This window comes from Oncorhynchus tshawytscha, linkage group LG23 (genome assembly GCF_018296145.1).
Source record: "Oncorhynchus tshawytscha isolate Ot180627B linkage group LG23, Otsh_v2.0, whole genome shotgun sequence".
NCBI lineage: Eukaryota > Metazoa > Chordata > Actinopteri > Salmoniformes > Salmonidae > Oncorhynchus > Oncorhynchus tshawytscha.
Window position 1 is genome coordinate 26,520,990 of NC_056451.1, and position 23,296 is coordinate 26,544,285.

Here is a 23,296-nt window from a genome sequence, read left to right on the forward strand (position 1 = left end):
AATAATAAAACGGGCCCGAGACAGCAGAGTGTAGAAGCAAGACAGACGCACTCGCATGAAACCACGGGCGAACCATGATAATGCAAGCTCACTTTTGTCTGACGTAGCCGATGTTTAACGGGAGATAAATACTACAGTCGCCCTCATACTGGTGTCGGAGGGGAAAGAGCCGAAACGGGGAAAAATAGCGCATGGTTTGACCTCATTGGGGTTATTTGTTGTTTTCGTCGCCGTTTTTGTGGAGAGACCACTGATGTAACGGTTCTGGATTTGATGGGTTGGGTTGGCAGGACGGGATGCACAAAAGAGCGTCTCTTACACAGTGTTTAGTAGCGGACTAGGAGAGGGGGATCAAACGGAGGAGGGGAAGAGGGGAACACAACAACAAGGAGACGTTCTTTATTAGCGGGGGAAGACAGCGCCAGACGGTAGCGGAGAGAAGGAGAAGACCGAAAGCGTCGCTCGAATGATTGTGCTGTGGTGGATCCCGCGACGATGCGACGACACTGCTGGGTGATAGTGCTGGCGGGGATGTTGTCGTACTTCAACCCAGAGAGAGCCCTTGGAGCCCCGCAGAGAGAAGGTGAGTGGTGTCGGTGTGCTGGAATGATATTGACGCTGGGAGAAAGAAGAGAGGGGAGGTGGGAGAGGGGATAGATGAGAGGGTTATGAATAGGTACTCTGAAATATTACGGCCAAAACACACTGACACAGCCTCAACAATAATACGATATATTGTATCTTTCTAAACTGATATGATTAGGCTATGGTAGGCAATATGCCTTTATAACACTGGGGAGGAAATCAGAAAGACAATGGCCACATTATTATCATCAAGTAGCCAGGAGAATTCGGTAGGATCTGCGACCCTATTTCGGTGATATTTATCAATAGCCTCGGTGGCATGTCAAAACGGAAATTCGCCCAATGAATATTAAATTAATCGCCACTGTATTATTCATGTGTATATCAAATCTATATTGTCCCACTTGGGTTTAATGATAAAAATCTTTGAATTTCCATTTAAAATCCACAAAATCCGTTTTATTTTGTCCTCCTTTTAATTAGGCATCGCAGTATTTTGTTTGTGTATTATCGTTTGCAGTCATGGTGTTCTGGTGTATTGTTTTGATAAGAGCCGTAAACTGGAGCTGGTGGAATAGGCCCCTGCTATGTGTACCTATTTATATGCAGTGTATGTCTGGACAGCTGTCTAGGGATAGAATAATAGAATTGCCCAGGAATTGTGCATCTATACTGCCGATGGATAGGCTACATAAAATATAATTGTATTCTAAAATAGACTTATGTGAAAGAGTTTGAATTTCACATAGGCCGACATGTTTTTCCTATTTTATCAGTTTCCAATGTAATTCTACTGCCAGGCTATAGGCTTGCATAGGCTGCAGTCCAGTACATAAGTCAACGAAATTCTTACACATTTATGATGAGCCAATAATTCATGTATCTTTCTCAAATTCATACTCATGATTTTTAGTAGCTTTTCTTACTTAGAATTTACACGTCACTCTTGAATGTGTTAGAATAACATGGACCATTATGTTTTTAGGAGGTTTGAGTGTTTTTCTCATAAAACAGCTATTGGAGGATGGAACCATGCAACATATGAGCTCAAAACATCCTTAATGCTAATTACAATGTTCAATGTTATTTATAGATTTTAAAGCAGTGCTCAAAGTGCTTCATAAATGTCTTTTTAGGGGTAACTTGTATTTTCCACTCATGAATGATCTCATGAAAATATTCCATTGATCAGAAAAGCCTATTTGTGATTGAATTCCCTTTCAGTGTGTTATAGGATGCCTCTGTAAGATTTGTGTACTGTCTAGAGGGAGAGGCAGAGGAGAGGATGTGCCAAAATGGTTCATCACAGTTAAGCTTACACATTGATCTACCAATAGGGTAAACATCAATTAAAGCCTTTTGTTTGGACTATTATTGGACTGTTGATGCATCTTCACGCCATGCTTTCAGTAATCAATGAGCTCATGAAATGGATGGGGAAACGTACATTTGGTTTTGCATTTTTCATTACTGTGTCGTAATAGTGAGTCAATATCTAGAAGTAGTGATGAATACAGGGCATGATGGAATAGGATGAGCAGGGGAGAACAGAGTAGCTCTAGTACTTGTGTTTTCTGGTTCCAATGACACTGAAAATGCTCACACTGTGGTTGATATTCATAAGTACTGTACTGAATTGGTACTTGACCTGCAAGTGTATTGACAAGTATGTGTACTCAGAGGTTCACCTTCTGGAGTTGGAGAAGTGTTTTTGTAAAATTGTATATGGGGAAAAACAAATAATATTGACAACAAGTTCATTTAGAAATATGCATTTTTGATTGTGGCGATGCTGGTTTTGATTTTGAGGGTTTAAAATTGAAAGATACAACAAACAAGTAGTAGCCTACTGTTGTGAAGGGTTTTTAACCACCCTGCCCTCCCCCTTCTCTTTTTCACAGATGGTTCGCTCCTCACAAACGGCCAAGTTGAGGTACAAATATATAAAAAAACGCCCCAAACTCCTCCTTCTCACCTAGGTAGCCAACCTCCCTGATTTGAGTGATTATTTTCCAATTTTCCAACCCTCCCCCGGTAGCAATTTCCCCAAAATGACAACGCCACCCCTCCCTGCTTTTCAACTGTGTTTCCTGGAAGGAATGTTGTTTTTTTGGTACCCCCCTCCCTCCTCCCCCTCTTTCCTAACTGGAATGGTAGACTTCCCTGATTTTAACTTTAATTCTGATCTCTCCTCTCTTTTATTGATTCTGAAGATGGTTTCCTGACTTTCCTCCAAAGTTGATTTCCTTTTCCTGCTTCTCCCAAAACTCCAATGACAGTTGTTCATTGGGGATCCTCCGCTTTGTCTCAAATGTACCTCTATTGAAACAATTCCAACGGTTTTCCTCCTCAATCTCAATATGTAACAATGACTTTGACCCTTTTCAACCCAATTCTCTGAAGCCTCTCTTTCCCCCACTCACTCATCCACTCACCAACACTTCCACCTAACAACTGTGTGTTTCCTTCAGGAAGTACTACCTGGCCCATTAACCGTATTAACCTTTTCCTCTCCTCCTTTTCTCTCCCGCCATATCTCAGTCTCTCAATCCAGGGCTGCGTCTCTCTCTTCTCCGCCCTACGTCGTCATTCTCATCTCTTGCTCGGGGCTCGTCTCCTTTGTTTTACTGCTCTTCACCTGTCTGTGCTGTAAGAAGGGAGGAGTGGGATTCAATGTAAGTCTCCATCATGTAAGAGACTTATTCACACGTCTTGTCTATTGTGTTGCGCTGTCTGCATGCATGTTGTGTACAGTCGAGGCCAAAAGTTTTGAGAATGACACAAATATTCATTTTCACAAAGTCTGCTGCCTCAGTTTGTATAATGGCAATTTGCATATACTCCAGAATGTTATGAAGAGTGATCAGATGAATTGCAAAGTCCCTCTTTGCCATGCAAATGAACTGAATCCCCCAAAAACATTTCCACTACATTTCAGCCCTGCCACAAAAGGACCAGCTGACATCATGTCAGTGATTCTCTCTTTAACACAGGTGTGAGTGTTGACGAGGACAAGGCTGGAGATCACTCTGTCATGCTGATTGAGTTCGAATAACAGACTGGAAGCTTCAAAAGGAGGGTGTTGCTTGGAATCATTGTTCTTCCTCTGTCAACCATGGTTACCTCCAAGGAAACATGTGCAGTCATCATTGCTTTGCACAAAAAGGGCTTCACAGGCAAGGATATTGCTGCCAGTAAGATTGCACCTAAATCAACCATTTATTGGATCATCAAGAACTTCAATGAGATCAGTTCAATTGTTGTGAAGAAGGCTTCAGGGTGCCCAAGAAAGTCCAGCAAGCGCCAGGACCACCTCCTAAAGTTGATTCAGCTGCGGGATCAGGGCAACACCAGTAAAGAGATTGCTCAGGAATGGCAGCAAGCAGGTGTGAGTGCATCTGCACACACAGTGAGGCAAAGACTTTTGGAGGATGGCCTGGTGTCAAGAAGGGCAGCAAAGAAGTCACTTCTCTCCAGACAAAACATCAGGGACAGACTGATATTCTGCAAAAGGTACAGGGATTGGACTGCTGAGGACTGGGGTAAAGTCATTATCTCTGATGAATCTCCTTTCCGATTGTTTGGGGTATCCGGAAAAAAGCTTGTCCGGAGAAGACAAGGTGAGTGCTACCATCAGTCCTGTGTCATGCCAACAGTAAAGCATCCTGAGACCATTCATGTGTGGGGTTGCTTCTCAGCCAAGGGAGTGGGCTCACTCACAATTTTGCCTAAGAGCACAGCCATGAATAAATAATGGTACCAACACATCCACTGAGAGCATCTTCTCCCAACCATCCAGGAACAGTTTGGTGACGAACAATGCCTTTTCCAGCATGATGCACCTTGCCATAAGGCAAAAGTGATAACTAAGTTGCTCGGGGAACAAAACATCGATATTTTGGCTCCATGGCCAGGAAACTCCCCAGACCTTAATCCCATTGAGAACTTGTGGTCAATCCTCAAGAGGCGGGTGGACAAACAAAAACCCACAAATTCTGACAACCTCAAGCATTGATTATGCAAGAATGGGCTGCCATCAGGATGTGGCCCAGAAGTTAATTGAGAGCATGCCAGGGCGGATTGCAGAGGTCTTGAAAAATAAGGGTCAACACTGCAAATATTGACTCTTTGCATCAACTTCATGTAATTGTCAATAAAAGCCTTTGTCCCTTATGAAATGCTTGTAATTATACTTCAGTATTCCATAGTAACATCTGACAAAAATATCTAATAACACTGAAGCAGCAAACTTTGTGGAAATTAATATTTGTGTCATTCTCAAAACTTTTGGCCACGACTGTAGATCAATAGATATAGGCATCATATTACACACTGGCCCTTAGTGAAACTCTAAACATTGAGGGCTGTAACAATGGTAAAGCATATGGGAATGTCCTGATTTGTCATGGAAGGGCCCAGCACCACAGGGGCGGTGGGCATCCACATAATTCAAACCCTCTATGAATCTATTGTCTTTGAATCTGTGATCTTTGGATGGTTCATTGTTTCTTTGGCTACATGTGCAGCACCACATTTTACCAGAAGTATTGCAGATGTCGCATGAGCCAGAAAGCTTTGGGTCTGTTTACATTTAATAGATTTCCTCATATTAAATCCAGATCGGTCATTCTTTGTGACATTTCAGCCAGCACACTGGGTGCATCTCAATTATCTAAAGTGGCTCCCCTCCTTCATCTTAACTTATGTGAAAACACAGGCAACAAGGGGAAAGTAATATGGTGTCTGCCCACCAGTTATTTGTTTACACTTGCCCAATTTCTTTAGAAACGTAAACCACTTTAGGGTATTGACACATCCACTAGAAAAGCGGTCACCAACCCTCATCCTGGAGAGATTCGGATGTGTAGGATTTTGTTCCAGGACAGGCCAGAACTAACACACCGGATTCAACTAATCAACTACGGTAATAAACAAGAGTTTAATAAGCTGAATCAGGTGTGTTGGTGCTGGGCTGGAACAAAAACATACAAGCCCTGTATCTCCCGGGACCAGGCTTGGTGATCACTGCTTTTCAAACGTACAATATCTCTAAAGCTTCTACGCTTCCTCTGTTCTTTCCTGTCAAATCAGGAGTTTGACAATGCAGAGGGGGAGGAGTGTTCTGGGGGTTCTAGCCCCGCCCAGGAGGACAGTCTGTCCTCTTGCCCCTCCCTCCCGGAGGTCTACACCCTCCCACTCAGGGACAGGGCTAACTGCCTCGCCCTGCAGGATGGCTCAGGTAACTAAGGCAGACTCTCTGTAGCTGGAGCTGATGGCAGTATATAGCACATGAATATTAGCAAAATTGATGGATATCAGAAAACCACAAATCATGTGTCTTTCTCTTTTCATCTCCTCTATTCTGTCTCTAAAGACTCTAAGTCGAAGTACTTCCGTAGGCACACTCTCAACTACCTTCAGGAAATAGGAAATGGCTGGTTTGGAAAGGTGAGATCACCAACTCATACCTCCACCCTCAGTTGTGACGTCATCATGTAATGGTGGTAGCTGGATCTGGCAGTTCTTCCAAATGTCTCTCAACCCCATGTTTCCTCTAAAAGACACATCCTTTTAACAGCTTCTCAGTAAATTTATGTCTTCTTCCTACACCACAATATTTCTGATCTCTCTCTCTCTCTTTCCCTCTCTTCTCTCCCTCTCTCTCTCCTTCCTTCTCCTCTCTTTCCCCCTCTCCCCCTCTCCCCCCCTGTCCCACATCTCTTTCTCCTTCCATCTCTCTCCCCTACCTCTCTCCCTCTCCTTTCCTCTCCTCTCTCTCCCTCCTCTCTATCTCTCTCCTGTCTGTCCCACATCTCTCTTTCTCCTTACCTCCTTTTCCCTCTCTCTCTCCTCTCTCCCTCCTCTCTATCTCTCTCCTGTCTGTCCCACATCTCTCTTTCTCCTTACCTCATTTTGCCTCTCTCTCTCTCTCTCTCTCTCTCTCTCTCCTCTCCCTCTCTCTCCTGTCTGTCCCACATCTCTCTTTCTCCTTACCTCCTTCTCCCTCTCTCGCTCTCCTCTCCCCCCCTCTCTCTCTCTCTCCCTCCTTCCCTCTCTCTCTCCCTCCCTCAGGTGATCCTAGCGGAGGTGCTGTGTGACTGCAGCTCCTCCCAGGCCGTGGTGAAGGAGTTGCGGGTCAGTGCCAGCCCTCTGGAGCAGAGGAAGTTCTTGGCTGAGTCTGAGCCATACAGGTCAGAGAAACTGACATTTTGTGTCATCAGACACTTTTATTTAAGTTATTTGTTTTTGTGGTTTCCTGAGTGTACAAAACATTAGGAACACTTACCTAATATTGAGATGCACCCTCTTTTTCCCTCAGAACAGCCTCAAGTCAGGGTATGGACTCTACAAGGTGTCAAAAGCGTTCCACAGGGATGCTGGCCCATGTTGACTCCAATGCTTCCCACAGTTGTATCAAGTTGGCTGGATTTTCCTTTGGGTGGGGGACCATTCTTGATACACACGGGAAATTGTTGAGTGTGAAAAACCCAGCAGCTTTGCAGTTCTTGACACACTCAAACCAGTGTGCCTGACACCTACTACCATTCCCCATTCAAAGGCACTTAAATCTTCTGTCTTGCCCACTCACCCTCTGAATGGCACACATACACAATCCATGTCTCGATTGTCTGAAGGTTTAAAAATCCTTCTTTAACTTGTCTCTCCCCCTTCATCTACACAGATTGAAGTGGATTTAATAAGTGACATCAATAAAGGATCATAGCTTTCAACTGGATTCACCTGGTCTGTCTGTCATGTTACGAGCAGGTGTTCCTAATGTTTTGTTCATTCAGTGTATATAAATCACAGTTATTGGGATTAACTTCACAGTTAACTCCCAACCTGTATTTCACTCTGGTTGATTTGGTGTTGTTTGAAAAACATCTACATGGTCACATCAGTCACAAGTCACATCAGTATATGTGTTTAATTGTCGTGTGTCATATTGAGATGCTGGTAGTTAGAGACTGCATGCTGCATACAAGTGGTGCAGTGTTAGAACTGTAACATGGAGTGACAGATGACTACTGGTCTGACCTATTTATTATGCTCAACTTAGATTAAAATGACACTTGGCCCGCCATCTCTCTCTATCTCTCGCTCTCTCTCATACACACTTACAGTTGCCTCTTTCTCTGTCACATATAGAAACACATGTTTCTCTGTCATCTCTCTCGCTCCCCCTCTCTCTAGTTCTGTCTGTTTTCTATCATCCTCTCCCCCTCTCTCTAGTTCTGTCTGTTTTCTATCATCCTCTCCCCCTCTCTCTAGTTCTGTCTGTTTTCTATCGTCCTCTCGTTCTCTCTCTAGTTCTGTCTGTTTTCTATCGTCCTCTCGTCCTCTCTCTAGTTCTGTCTGTTTTCTATCGTCCTCTCGTCCTCTCTCTAGTTCTGTCTGTTTTTTATCGTCCTCTCGTCCTCTCTTTAGTTCTGTCTGTTTTCTATCGTCCTCTCATCCTCTCTTTAGTTCTGTCTATTTTCTATCGTCCTCTCCCCCTCTCTCTAGTTCTGTCTGTTTTCTATCATCCTCTCCCCCTCTCTCTAGTTCTGTCTGTTTTCTATCATCCTCTCCCCCTCTCTCTAGTTCTGTCTGTTTTCTATCGTCCTCTCTCCCCTCTCTCTAGTTCTGTCTGTTTTCTATCATCCTCTCCCCCTCCCTCTAGTTCTGTCTGTTTTCTATCGTCCTCTCGTCCTCTCTCTAGTTCTGTCTGTTTTCTATCGTCCTCTCGTCCTCTCTCTAGTTCTGTCTGTTTTCTATCGTCCTCTTGTCCTCTCTCTAGTTCTGTCTGTTTTCTATCATCCTCTCCCCCTCTCTCTAGTTCTGTCTGTTTTCTATCATCCTCCCCCTCTCCCCCTCCCTCTAGTTCTGTCTGTTTTCTATCGTCCTCTCGTCCTCTCTCTAGTTCTGTCTGTTTTCTATCGTCCTCTCGTCCTCTCTCTAGTTCTGTCTGTTTTCTATCGTCCTCTCCCCCTCTCTCTAGTTCTGTCTGTTTTCTATCGTCCTCTCCCCCTCCCTCTAGTTCTGTCTGTTTTCTATCGTCCTCTCGTCCTCTCTCTAGTTCTGTCTGTTTTCTATCGTCCTCTCGTCCTCTCTCTAGTTCTGTCTGTTTTCTATCGTCCTCTCGTCCTCTCTCTAGTTCTGTCTGTTTTCTATCGTCCTCTCGTCCTCTCTCTAGTTCTGTCTGTTTTCTATCATCCTCTCCCCCTCTCTCTAGTTCTGTCTGTTTTCTATCGTCCTCTCCCCCTCTCTCTAGCTCTGTCTGTTTTCTTTCGTCCTCTCCACTTTCTCACTAACAAACCCACCTAAGTAAACCTACACAAACAAATGTGCCCAGATGTTATCCCCCTCTCTCCTCTACCCTCGCTCACTTTAACTGCATATCCTCTGCTGCATTGCCTCGTTTCATCATCTTTCTCTCTCCCCTCTCTCTTTCCCCCCTCTCTCTTTCCCCTCTCTCTCCCTCTCCCTCCTCTCTTCCCCCCTCTCTCTCCCCCTCTCTCTCCCCCTCTCTCTCCCCCTCTCTCTCCCCTCTCTCTCTCCCTCTCTCTCCCCCTCTCTCTCCCCTCTCTCTCCCCTCTCTCTCCCCTCTCTCTCCCCCTCTCTCTCCCCCTCTCTCTCTCTCCCCCTCTCTCTCCCCCTCTCTCTCCCTCTCTCTTTTCCCCTCTCTCTCCCCCCCTCTCCCCTCTCTCTCTCCCCCTCTCTCTCCCCTCTCTCTCTCCCCTCCCTCTCTCTCCCCCTCTCTCTCCCCTCTCTCTTTCCCCCCTTTCTCTCCCTCTCTATTTCCTTGCCTTCAGGAGTCTCCAACATCCCAACATCCTTCAGTGTTTGGGCCAATGCAGCGAGAGCATTCCCTTCCTGCTGGTCATGGAGTTCTGTCAGTTGGTGAGGGCCATGCTGTTTTAACTACTATTATGGGATGGAGAAGAAGAGGGGGGCACATTGTAGAGGAGATCCAAAGAGAGGCCATTTTGTTTTGGAAAGGATACATTTACTCCATTCCTGTAGGATTGTTTTTTCTCATCATTGTGTTTCTATCAGAGACTGATTGATACCTGAGCAACCAGCTGATTGGACAATGGATGATTCAAATGGATCAATTAAGTGACAAACACCAGACTATAGCTTCCGTACATGGAAACATATGTTTGGTTAGTTTCCTTTCCTCCCATCAAATAACCATGTAAATACTTGGTGACGTGATGTTATGCCAGTTGTTTCCAGCTCCAACACTCAACACCTGCTGCCTCTGTTTGTTTGCTTTCATTCTTGCTCTTTAATCAAAGACCGATTGAGACCTGAAATCCCAAGTGATTGGACTCTCTGGCCAATCAATGACTCAAACAGATCAATGAACGACCAGGGACGGGAGAGAAACAATACCACAGCCCTTTACCAGAATAACATAAGCTATAAATCCTCTGTACATTGAAACACACATCCTTTTATCATTTGAAGTATCTTATTCTCCTGTCCTACCACCAGTACAACCTCTCTCTCTCTAGTGATATTAACTCATTACCAATTCCCCTTCTGCTTTTGAGGATCTTCAGGTTCAGGAAAACACTTAGGAGCTGATATTTCTCCAGCATAAATGTACAAATGTACTTGATATATAGCTCAATATGTCTGGTCAAAGTTATAAACTATGTTAATTGTTCTTTTGATTGTTTTAAGTATCACATACTGTACATGATATTGGTAATGCTCATTGATGGTGTAATAAATTAATGATATTTGTAACACTCATTGATGTTGTAGAAATTAATTATATTTGTGATGTGTTACCAGGGTGACCTGAAGAGGTACCTGAGAGCCCAGAGGAAGTCAGATGGGATGACCCCTGACCTTCTGACCCGGGAAATGCTGACCCTGCAGAGGATGGCGTTTGAAATCACCTCTGGCCTGCTGCACCTCCACGAGAATAACTACATCCACAGGTCTGTGAGATCATATCCTGGCTCTCTCTGGCTCCAGTGGGGTTCCAATAGCTCCAGTGATTGATTGGTTGGTAATTGAGTGATTGATAGTAAAGGAATTATGATTGTTTTCTCTCCAGTGATCTGGCTTTGAGGAACTGTCTCCTTACCTCTGACCTCACTGTCAGAATCGGAGACTATGGGCTGTCTCACAACCACTACAAGGTATGTTTGAGTGTGTGTGGGGGCGTGTGTGCTTACCCATGTACTTTGCTTGAACCACCACAACCTGTAGACAAGTTATACCACTTATACCATGGTATTGTTGAATAATCGTTTCTGATAGGCTTGTAGGGCATTCTTTCCCTATAATCCACAGTATATTTGCACGATAGAATTCAATGGGTATAGTTATTACATGTTCTATGCTTGAGCTGCATTTGAAAGCAAAAGTTGAAAACATTATTGCCATTGTTGGATTCGATTTTCATAATAGCAAGCTAGGACTCAAATTTGGTTAAAAACTAGCAAGTGTTTGTTTGGTTACCATGGCAACTACGGTCTCTCTATAGTAAACTTGCTAGGTACTTCAGTGGATGTTGAACACATTTTCTACCTGCAAATGAACACATTTCTAGCTATAAATGTTTTAAATTATAACCATGGGGCTCTATGCGTTCTCTGCAAAATAATGCAACTCCGTGGAAGGTCAGTTCTGCTCCTTTAGCGTGTCATGGAACACACCTTCCAGGTGGTTGATTATCTCCCAGAAAACACATAGCCCCTTGTTGATTATCCCTAACGTATTGGATGTCCCTAATGGCTTATCTTCAAGTCCGTGCATCCCTCTGTGTGTGTTTATCTGTGTAGGATGACTATTACCTAACATCAGACAAGCTGTGGATTCCCCTGAGGTGGATAGCGCCAGAGCTTCTGGAGGAGTACAGAGGATCTCTGATCGTCACTGACCAGACCAAGACCAGCAATCTGTGGTACGTACCATAACACAACCTGCCTCTAAAATGGACAAATAAACAACTGAATATTTCAATAAGCTGTATTCTGTATTTCTTATCTAATTTGAGTATTTCTCTATCCTCCAACTCTCTCTCTCTACTCCTATTTTCTATCTCTCCCCTCTTTATCCCACATCTCTCCCCTCTCTTTCCCCTCTTTATCCCACTTCTCTCCCCTCTCTCTCCTTTCTCTCCCCTCTCTCACCCCTCTCTCTCCACTTCTCTCCCATCTCGCTCCCCTCTCTCTCCGACTTCCCTCTCCTCTCCTCTCTCTCTCACTTCTCTCCCCTCTCTCTCCCACTTCTCCCCCCACTCTCCCCTCTCTCTCCAACTTCTCTCTCCTCTCTTTCTCCCATTTCTCTCCTCTCTCTCCCACTTCTCTCCCACTCTCTCCCATTTCTCTCCCCTCTCTCTTCCTTTTCTCCCAGGTCTCTGGGGGTGGTGATCTGGGAGCTGTTTGAGTTTGGTTCTCAGCCTCACAGGCACCTGAGTGATGAGGAAGTGTTGACCTTCGTCATCAGAGAGAGACAGATCACCCTGGCCCAGCCACGGCTCAAACTCTCCCATGCTGACTACTGGTCAGTGGGCCATTTCCTGACTTTTGGTTCTCTGATGATATCTGCATTTGATGAAGAAAGGAGTTGATTACAGATGTGTTACTTTAAAGGCCTACTTTGTCAATAGATCATTAAGGTCAAAGCTAATATATGCAATCCCCTCAAACCTCTCTTTTGGGGTGGAGGTAGATCAGCTTTAATACTGCAGATAGATTGTAGCTTCCATCAATGTAATTGTCTGCGTCATTTCCAATCCCCCTTATCTTTGTGTTTGTCTTTCCTGTCTTTCCTCTTCTAGGTATGAGATCATGCAGTCCTGCTGGCTCCCTCCTTCCCAACGCCCCTCCATCGCTGAGGTATTCCTCCTCCTCTCCTCCCTTCTGGCTGCTGAGCGAGGGATGTCCCGAAGGAGTGTGGGAGAGGACGAGGAGGATGAGGACGAGGAGTATGAGGAAGGGAGAGGAAGAAGAGGAGAGAGCGATGAGTCATTTGAAAGACGGTGGGATTCTCTCCGCCCTCCGGCCTTCCAGGCTGCAGCGAGTGAACGACAGAGAGAGAGGGAGTATGGGAGGGATGACAGGGGGAACTCCTACCCTCTACTGGACCCCGTGGGGAACTGCATCACCCCATCCTCCACAGAACTCGATGACATCCTGACAGTCACAGAGACCAGTAAAGGGTTAAATTTTGAGTACTTCTGGGAGAAGGCCCATGCGAAGCGGGGCTACCAACCACTTCCTCCTCCCCAGCCAATCCCGACGGTCAACCCCTCCCACAGACAATCCCTGGACACACCCACTGTTGTCCCTGTGATAAGTGCACGTAGCCCCTCCCTCGCCAGCGAGTACTTCATCCGATTGGAGGAGCACACCCCTCAGGATAAGTCCCCATCTCTTAAAGGGAAAGCGCACTCTTTCCGTTCTGACTCGTTGTGTCCTGGAGATCTGGAGCTAGTGGAGATACGCAGCGGAATGCTGGGCAAAGAACGTGCGCCGTACAGTTCTGATGAGGAGTACACTGGGCGAGGAGGGAAATCCATCCAGACCATCCGATCCAGCGAGGTCCAGATAAGAGTCCCCAACACTGGGGTGGCAGAGTTCAAAGACACCTCCAGTAGGGTGACTGACTTCTCTGTGGTGGATTTAGGAGATGATGATGAGGAGGGGGGGGGTGAAGGAGACAGTAGGTCATCCATTGGTTCTCAGGCCCCTGTCCTGCCTCCCAAGCCACATTCTATGTCAACCTCATCGGGCAACCACCTCCACTCGCGCCCCCTCCCTGCTCCTCCTTTGGGCTACCACCGAGTAGGACTTGGGCTGGGTCACTATTCCATGAGTGGTAAGATAGAAACGATGGACCCTCTGACGGGCAGCTGCCTGCCATCATCATATGATCACTTAGGGTTCCACCGTCCTCGTCAGACCATGCCCCCCTCCCCGTCACTGTCCCCCTCCCTACCCCAGTCCAGCCACCCCATCTACCCCACTCCCCAAACATGTCCTCCCCCTCTCCCACCCCACTACAAGCCCCAAAGGGGCCTGTATCACAGCTATGGTGTAGGTAGCTACTCCAGATACAGTAAGCCCCAGATGTACTCTCAAAGAGAGCCACTATCCTGTGACGACTCAGACCGACAAGGTGGTGTACGGCGCACAGCATCCTTGCACAACACAAAGGGAACATCCAATTTCCGCTCAAAAGACTTTGACTCTCCTGTACGACGCCAGAACGTATTTCGCCCTGTTTACCGCAACATCTCCCACTCCGAGTCCGGGGGCCCCAGAATTGAGAGGCACTCGTCCTCCAGTCCCACCTATTCAGATGAGGATGACTCCCCCTTTATGTCCCCTGAGAAACCCAGTGGGGGAGGGACAACCGTCCCGACTTCTAGTTTGTCAGAGGATGCGGATCCGGCCACAGCCGAGCTCTTCTCCAGGGGTATGAAGAGGACCCAGTCGCGCCTCGCCACCATCCTGCCTGCCATCTGGAGGGAGGACGCGGAACTGCAGGCGGATAGCGTAACCGACGCCAAGATATCCCCTATGCACCTGTTTCTGACTGAGATCTCTAGTGTGTCAGAGTCAAATGATGCCAAGTCCAAGGAGGGGAGGACCTCATGGGAGGGAGAGACAGAGCGGGAGAAGAAAAGGGATGGGGAGAGGTCAGGGAACTTCCTCCAGCCCTTGAGAGGGGGGATGCGTCGGTCCCGGTCGCTGGCCACAGAGCTGGGCTCTACAGAACAGACATTGGGGCCAGACAGAAACACACAGATGGTGACAGAGGTGGAGAGGGTGAGGAAAGGCTCCATCCAGAGAGATCTATTCCTCACTGAGATCACAAACACAGGAAGGATGGATGCAGGCATGGAGAGAGATCCGGTGAAGTTCCTCCACCCTCCTGGTTCCCGATCGCGTCCCTACACCTACACCTGCGCCCCCGGCCTCCCGTCCTACGCTGAGGCCGAGGAGGCATACTCCAGGGGCATGAGGAGATCCCGATCCCTCCTCTCCGAAATCACAGTGGGGAGGCAGGAGTCGGAGTCACAGGAGACGGAGAAGGAGACCGAGAAGGGACAGATGACCAGAGAGGAGTTCCTGAAGGAGATCCAATCAGCAGAGACCTTTTTGACGGAGATCATATCCAGACAAAATGCAACCTCCTCCAACAAGCATTGCGAGGACTTGTCTCAGTCACCCACTCCAATGTCACCAGAATATGAGTCAATATGCATAGATCCTGACTCCTCTCAGACCATCCGTTTCCAATCAGAGAGTTCCATACGTACATCAAACAGAGGCAAAGACGATGTAGCACCGGAGGCCATTTACGCCCAAGTGACTAAACGGGCAAAAAAGAGTGAGATGAAGGTCACTATACGGCCTGAGATTCCAGTACTGCAAATAGGATCCAATAAACAGTCTGTCAAACAGGAAGAGGGATGTCCCACACACACGACCTGCCTCAAGGACTCACCCAGCTCACTCACAGATCCCACCGCTGACACCAACTCTCACCCAGACTCTCAGCCACAGCCTGGTGACTATGTGTTCTCAGAGATAATGCCAAAAAATGGCCTCCTCCTTTACCAAACATTCCCCAGTACAAAAACAGAGGACGTTTCAGAAGGTCCAGCCTTACCTGTAAGAGAAACACAGAGAGTCAGAGAAAGGGTTGAGCTCTCAAGACAAGCTCAAGTTCAATCTTTATCTCAAGACAGTGTTACTGGAGGAGTGGAAGAATCTGAAAAGAAACCCTGTGATGATGAGTCACCTATTTCTGTAGATGAGAAAGAGAGCAGGGGTCAGAATAATGTTGGGGAAAGGAGTTGTGAGAGAATGAAAGGTGATGCTGAGGTCAGAGACACAGGGCAAGGATGTCAGAAGCAGGAAGTTGTTGATGACATTTTACATGACTTAACAACAGAGACATCAGAAACAGATAGAGCATGTCAAATTGAATCTAAAGATCCCCAGGAAGAAGGGTCAGAGAGTTCAAAAGGTTGTGACAGTCAAATGAAGAACAACACATCACATTGTTCTACTGCTCAGTCACATGACCCAAATGTTGAAAGCTATTTACAAATGAACAAACAGAATTCACAGATCAACCAAGAAGGAAGGTCAGACCCAAGTCAAAAGAGCCCTGAGGCCGTTCCCACCACCCCAGACTGGGACCCATCCTCTGACCTCTCTCTCTCCACCATGACCCCCTCAGACTCATTCCTTTCATCTTTGACCCCCAGTTCAGCCGACTGTCTGACCCCAGGTGACCCATGTGTTGGAGGTGAAGGACCAGGTGGTTGGAGGGTGCTGGGGACAGAAACCCCCCACAGAGACTCTGCCTACTTCTCTGACAATGACTGGGAAGGGGAGGGGCTTAGCAGGAAGAGCAGTGATGGACTGAGCGTGACCAGACCCGGCAGTGGACGAGGCGGAGAGAGGGGGACGCTGACGGGAATAGAAGAGAAGACAGAATTAGAGGATGAGGGAGAAACCAGGGGAAAGAGTCCCTTGAAGAGGATTTCAAATAAGGGAATTGACATTGAGAGGGAAAAGGAGACAGTTCTTGAACAGAATGCTCATGTGCAGGATATCTCTCAAAACAGTGATGATGGATATAAAGACATGTTGAGTATTCAGGAGAACGATCTCAGTCTGAAAGAAGTAGAACATAAAACAGGGTTAGAATCAGAACAGAGAGAAGACTCTGGAATGTTCCACAATGAGAGTGGAGAGTCAGATGAAAAGGGCCTAGTCCATCCGGGACTCCTGTCTGATAACTCACAGACCAAGGAGAACAATGAGTTTATAGCTAAGCTGTTCTCTAATTTAGATGATGCACCTCTCAAAGGGTTCTCTTACAATGATGGAACTCAAATTTGTAATCATTACACAGAAGGTGTGATTTCTCATGTGGAGTCGAATGATTTTAGATTCCATGACTCCACAGACAAAGTCTTGACATTGCCTTCTAATAGTACCACTAAGACAGACTGTTTGAAATTAATATCTGCCATTCAGACAAAGGATAACAAACTTGAGAATGAAGAACTCCCAGGTATCGAAGAGAGAGAAAATGATAATTCCATGAAAGACACTACGGAACCAGTGACGGCGTTACATGGTGACCATGATAACAGAGAATCCAGGCTATCTAGGTTCTACGGTATTCAAACCAGCGAGGTCAAACTCAGTGACGATATTGCAGTAGTACTGGATCCCAACGACAGAGAGAGCACCAATGACGAAGAGAGCAAACTGGCCTCTTCTTTCTGGGCCGAGGGGGTCACTGAGGTGTCTGAAAGAGAAGACGGACAAGGTCTGGAGATTCAACACACCGACGCCAATGAGCTTGGCCTGAGAAACTTGTGTTACTCAGAAGAAAGCGAAGACGAGAGGGCCAAGGCCAAATCAGAGACAGAGAAACAGCTTGCCGCTGGAGAGCTGTGTAACGCCATGAAGGAGAAATCTCCTCAGAGAGGACCAGTGACGGGGAGCCAGAGTGGGTCTTTGAGCAGGGATGGATCTGCTGAGACTGTGGACAGGGAGTCATCTAAGGATCTGGAGATGAAGGCTAAAGAGCTGTGGAACACTCTGGAGGAGGGGGAGGGGAGAGGGGAAGGAGTGGTAAGGGGCGAGTTCGACTGTCACCGTTACCAGCAGGGAGACCTGCACCTGTGGCCATCGGAGAACGACCAGTGGGCCTCGCCGGAGAACAGAAGCCAGGAAGCTGAACTCGGATTGGAATTCTTCTCAGCGTTCGGAAAGACCTGGGAGGAGAGGGAGCAGCTGGTGGTAGGCCGGGAATTCTGGGAGGCTGAGGAGAACGATGAACTGGCGGGGAGTGAGCCTCATCCAGCCGTCCTCCAAGATAGTGAAGATACTTCTAATGACGAGAGGCAGGGACGGGTAGCCTACCTGGAAATAAAGGGAGAGTTGTCCCAGAAACAGGTTCTCTCCAGTAGCATTGACAGTCAGCTATCCCAGGCACTGGATGTACAGCAAGAGGAAAATATAGAAAATCCAGATAGGTTTGATGATGATGATGAGCAAAATGTTGAAGATGATCAGCTAGTGGTTGAGGTGGAAAACCGAGAAATCCCAGAGCGTGAGACCAATGCAAGAGGGAGGGAGCAGTTCAGGTCACTCACTGAGATGGGTGGAGACAGTGAAAGTCAAACTGCATCTCTTCTAAACGACTTGGATGGAAACATTGCTCAAGATGAGGGAAATCAGAACTTCAACAGGTTGAATCATCTCAGTGAAATCCAAATGGAAGAAAGGGCAATGGCCGAAAATAACATAGAAAAAGAACAGGACTTTGAATTAGACAACCATCTTGCTCCCACAGTAAAGAGTATATATTTGGGTGTATCTATCTGCCTTACTGGAGTACCACAGATAGATTTATCAGGATTACAACATATTGAGCCAAGCATGCACATTGAAGAAGCTGACTCTACTCGCCAGCTTGTGGGGGAGGACAGAGAAGGGGGAGTAGACATTGTAAACACAAGTGAGGATTTAAGAGACATATCTCTTCTATGCGACCTGGTGTCTTCTCCCAATGATAATGACTTGGAGGATATAGCCTCTTGTACAGATCTGTCTGGTTCACATGGAGACAACTTTCAGTTCAGTTCTGTAGACTTTCCCAGCCCTCCTCCTAGCATGGATCTTGATATGCAAGAAGACAGGTTGCAGAGTTTAGATGATTCTTTTCCTAGTCCCCCACCTTCTGTCATAGAAATAGACGACGATCGCGGTCTTATAAACCTTGATTATTTAGGCTCAGATTTCATTACCAGTGCTGAGAGAGACCCAACAATGCCCCCCACTCCTCACACTGATATCCCAGAGCCGCCCCCCTTACCACCCGCCACAACCCACAGCAGAGGGATCTCTGCAAACCTCGACCTTTCACCTGTACATCCAACACTTCCATTATTCTCAGGTGAAAGCCAGAACCAGAGCCGCCTTACATCAAACATATCCGAGGATGACAGAAATAACCTGTCCCAGAAAAACACAACCACCACACTCCCGTCATTCCTCCAGAGTCCCCTCAACACCATCCCAGAGCTGTTGATCTCTGAGTGGAAGGATTTGGACGAGGAGCCTCTGGAAGATTTTGAGAAACTGGAGCAGCTGTGTTGCATATCTGGGGATGAGGAGGACACCCTGGATGACCTCTTCCTGGGGAATCTGGAGCTGTTGGAGTCTATGAAGAAGACCCCTGAGCAGAAAACTAAGGGTTCTGGAGAGAGCGATAAAGGTGAAGCGACCTGTGGGACCTCCATGCCTGAGGGGAAGAGGAGAGTGGAACTGAAAGAGGAAGTTGACGGAATCTCTGAGAGCGCTGACTGGCTAGCCAGGTTGGTTCCATCGGCGGTCCAAGACATCCCAACTGGGGCTAAACTTTCACCTCAGGAGGAGAGGCGTGAAGTACAGTTCCCATCAGCCCTTTCACCATGTCATTCTCCTGACTCCAAGGATCAGAGGTCGCTTTCAAAGATGCCCACTAAAAATGGCCTAATGATGCAGGTGAGCATTAGCCTTGCATTTTAACCCCAAGTTGCACAACTTTGTAGATGTATGAAAGTATAAGCCTACACAATTTACAATATCCATTTTCCTGAATATGTTTAAACATTTATACCCCTATTATCTTCTTCTGTTTCCCTTTCTTCAGGTGTGTGAGGAGAGACTGCAGTTCTCGCTCTGTGAGAACGTTAAAACGAACGTCCTCCGGGGGGCGACAGTGAGCAACAGCGTCATTCTCCGCCCATGGGGGGACCAGTCCTTCGATGGGGGCGGAGACGCAGTCAGTGTGAAGGATGTAGGAAGGTATGCTCTCTCTATCACAGGAGGTTGGTGGCACTTTAATTGGGGAGGAGGGGCTCGTGGTAATGGATGGAACAGAATCGGTGGAATGTCATCAAATACATCAAACACAAGGTTTGATGCCAATCCATTGGCTCCGTTTCATCCATTATCATGGGTTGTCCTCCCCTCAGTAACCTCCACTGTCCTCTATGTATTTTGAGATTTATCAAACTGTTGTGTTGAATGATGGCAGGCAGACAGATAATAAAAGAAGAGATCTTTTTTTCTGTTCTTAGCGAAGAGGAGCCGGACACCGAACCCAATTCTGAACCCCAGAGTGAGTCTGATGCGACTGACAGTGAACCACTGACTGTGATCCAGCAGCCAGAAGTTACACCCCCTCAGCCTGTGGCAAACCAAGCAATGAAAGGTACCTCCAGACCTTTTTTGTGTGAAAATGTGTATGAATAGGATGCATTGTTGACATTCACCCACTCTGCAGGTGTGTAAATGACATGTTCTAATGGATAGATTGGTGCTTTTTGACACCATCTTTCATGTCTGACTTTATCTATTCCTCTCTTCTTTCACAGCCAAACTGGCTCGCCTGTCCCTCTCCCTCTCCCTCCCTCCTCTCCCTCTTGCTCTCCCTCTCTCCTCCAGTCCCAAGGGAGGGTTCAGGGAGGGCGGGCTACACAGAGACAGGAGTGGGAGACGGAGGGGTGTGTCCCCAGGAAGTGACCCCGATGAGGATGAGGAAGAAGAACAGGAAGACGAAGGCTCCAGGAGGGTGATTGTTGTCACTGAAACAGACGTTGGCAAAAGGGTGGGGCTCAGGAGTCTGCTGAAGTCGCCAAGGGAACCAATAGACAAAGAGAAAGACAGAGGGAGAAACGTGTCCTTTTTTGATGATGTCACTGTCTATCTCTTTGATCAGGTGTTTGTTTAGTTTCCCCCCCCCCCTCATATATTGAGTCCCATGTTACACTTGGGCTTTTAACACTTTCACTATATTGAATGTACATGTACTGTCTCTGCTCCTTTTCAGTCCCTGACTCTTCCTCTCTGTTTCTGAAACAGGAAACTCCAACCAGTGAGCTGAGTAGTTCCACCTGCACCAGTCCAGCTCCAGCTCCTAACAAAAGCACTAAATTTGATTTACATGGTACGTACTACGTATGCATGCATGTTGCTATTAGAAACCATATAACGGTCCTGTACATCATTCCCTTCTGAGAGCCAATAAAAAGCTTTTGATGAAATTACTACAATAACAAACACCCATTGGACAGCTCCCATCTGATCCCCACTCACTGAAATTGAGAACCCCTCACACCAACCCCTTTTCTAAATATGCACCCCCAAAATGTATCTCTTGTAATTATCCCCCACACGCTGTGACTTGGGGACTGGAGTGGGGACATAAATCTGGTGCTCAACAATGCACGTCTAAGATGTGTTTTCCACCCTGTCTCCAGAAGCCGTCCGCTCTCAGTCTCTCCCACTGATCGCTTCATTTCACAGAATAAGGAGAGTTTTGGCTGAACCCCTCTGGGTGTTTTGAATAGACTGTATATAGAAAAGCATCAACACCAAAATAATCTACTTTCATGATCTCTGTCAGCCTGCAGTTGAAAGCTTTACTAGGAGAGAAAGTGTATTTTTAACTTGGGAGTGTGGGCCTTTTTGTGCTTCGGTTCTACAAGAGGATGTTTGTACACACCTATATAGTATATTAACTAATGAAATACCATTTGTGTAATGTTTTTATCGTACATATATATTTTTAATAACATTTACAGTTGTATGCTTTTGTTTATGTCTTGTGCCGCATGGGTCAATTTGATTTCATGAAATGTGTTAGAATGTATCCTCTGAATTCAAATAGTATTTACTCCAACCCCAGTACAGTGTGTTTGTGTATGGCATAGTTGTAGTGTAGTAATTCCTTAATTCCCTTACTTACACTATGCTCCTGTCTTTCTACCAGGAGCAAACAGCAAAGGCAAAGACTCCAAAAGAAAAGGGGACTTGTCAGTCAAACCGAGGTCGCCCGTGGGGGCCAACCCAGTGACATCCTCGCGTTTTACCGTCAGCCCAGCCGATGACCCCCACTTGGTGTGAGGCAGGGTTCCGGAATCCTCTGAGTTGTTCTGTAACCCTCAGAACAGGGACCTTCTGAGAGTGGCCAGTGGATTCCCCTCCAACCATAACCATTCTCAGAGGCTATTTTTTTATCGATCAGGCAACGGAAAGAAAAGACCCCTGTTCTAAAAGCTGGACACATTCCAGGTTTAACCAGCTACCAGTCCTTGTACGAGAAAGGTTGTTGATATAATAACTCCTCCCTTTGCCACTGAATCCTAGGGTCGATTTATAGACACTGGCTGGAAGTGGTTGATGGCAAAGGCAGTTTGTCCAAGGCGAAGAACAGTCTGGAGCTTTGTAAAATGTGAAACGGATTGACTGCTATGCAATGGGAGTCATTGTGTACCAGCTTACCTTCTCTTTACCTGCTTCTTTCGGTTGTCTTCACCCAGTATGTACTGGGGGATGCACTTTCTTTTACTCATGTATCTGTCTATGTGGAAGCTTGGATTGAAATCTTAACTTTGTAAAAACGATTTTCATTGCAGTCAGTCGTACTTGTAGGCAGCAGTTGGGGCCAGAAAACAATCTTAACTCCTGTATTTGAGAGTACTCATTCAACATTTGTATAAAGATAGTGTATACAATATAATTTTAGAGCTGTTTAATTTAGATATATTCTTAGACTGCACGAAAAGATGAAAACAAGCTATGTTTCTCTATACTTTTATTCTAAAAGACTATGTGTAGCTATTATTTATTTAATTTATTCATTATTTATTAAAAAAATATTTCCATGCTTTGTAAATATTGTTTATTTATTTTGGTGCAATTAATTTATCTCTCAGAATTGTTTGGGATAAAATGCATCTAAGTAATAGCTTCTCGATTGAATTATTCTTCATAACAAATAAAGCAAGATATTTTCCCCAACCCCCAAAAATATTGAGTATAATTTCATGTCTTTATAACTGCCATCCTGTGCTTAACTTATGTCCTCAACTTGTAGGGTTTCCCAAACTGGGTCCTGGGGCCCCCACGGGTGCATGTTTTGGTTTTGTCATAGCACTACACAGCTGATTCAAATAAGCAACTCAACATCAAGCTTTGATGATTTTAATCAGCTGTGCAGTGCTAGGGAAAAGGGGGGGCAGGACTGAGTTTGGGGAAAACCCTGCTCTAATATATATATAACATGTTTCATTATTTTCTAATATGATTCAATGTATAGTTGTCTTGTCATAATTTTACTTTGTTTGAGGACAATTGATGTATCTTAGCATGATAAAACGGAAGCTTCTCATCGGTAAATATCTCCAAATTCATGTATTTGTTGATTTACATTAATTTTCTACTAATAGCAACCCATCATGCAGTCAAGCTCCAACTAGTCCCTTTGTTTAGTCTGTTTCAACATCTGTTTAAAACCTGTATTGTTTAAATAATGGGTTTCATGGGATGCTGTATAAAACCAGGGGAAATAAAAACAACATAAAAACTGTGAAACATTTATTGAACTGTTTGATGAAAATAAATTGTACTGTCTTATATTCTTAAGTCAGAGTATTCCTTTTGCTGTCAAAGGAGACTGGACTGGTGTTCAATAGTTTTTCCTGAAATGAAGGATCAAACTACTGTATTATGTAGCTAACAATGGATGGTTTAAGGGATGTTGCATAACAATAGCTAATCTTATTTCCCATCCCCCATCTCTGGTTATGGAGGCCTGATGCTTATTATGAAATTGGACCAAAGGATGGTCAATAATGGGTGAATAACTCATCTCCAAAATACTCTACCCAAAGTAA

The 23,296-nt window shown here is 45.8% G+C and overlaps 1 protein-coding gene across 4 annotated transcripts; it reads left to right on the plus strand.

Moving 5' to 3' along the window:
* LOC112234876 lies at positions 1 to 23,030 on the plus strand. Of its 4 annotated transcripts, none has more exons than XM_042305052.1 (16): positions 1 to 583; positions 3,127 to 3,275; positions 5,677 to 5,824; positions 5,960 to 6,033; positions 6,658 to 6,776; positions 9,381 to 9,468; positions 10,375 to 10,523; positions 10,643 to 10,727; positions 11,373 to 11,494; positions 11,947 to 12,096; positions 12,374 to 19,118; positions 19,267 to 19,421; positions 19,697 to 19,830; positions 19,994 to 20,337; positions 20,481 to 20,565; positions 21,391 to 23,030. In XM_042305052.1, the coding sequence occupies exons 1-16, from the start codon at positions 496 to 498 to the stop codon at positions 21,522 to 21,524; spliced, it is 8,769 nt and encodes a 2,922-aa protein (XP_042160986.1). In that variant the 5' UTR covers positions 1 to 495; the 3' UTR covers positions 21,525 to 23,030. The 4 variants fall into 4 exon arrangements, with proteins under 4 accessions (XP_042160986.1, XP_042160988.1, XP_042160989.1 ...); XM_042305054.1 differs by having other exon boundaries at positions 21,401 to 23,030; XM_042305055.1 differs by having other exon boundaries at positions 19,994 to 20,226.
* The last annotated feature ends 266 nt before the right edge of the window (positions 23,031 to 23,296 follow it).

Coding starts and splice junctions, on each gene's coding strand:
- LOC112234876 (XM_042305052.1), top strand. CDS start 496: ATGCGACGACACTGCTGGGTGATAGTGCTGGCGGGGATGTTGTCGTAC. Junction 19,119..19,266: donor AAAATGGCCTAATGATGCAG/GTGAGCATTAGC, acceptor CCCTTTCTTCAG/GTGTGTGAGGAGAGACTGCA. Junction 19,831..19,993: donor GGCAAACCAAGCAATGAAAG/GTACCTCCAGAC, acceptor CTTCTTTCACAG/CCAAACTGGCTCGCCTGTCC.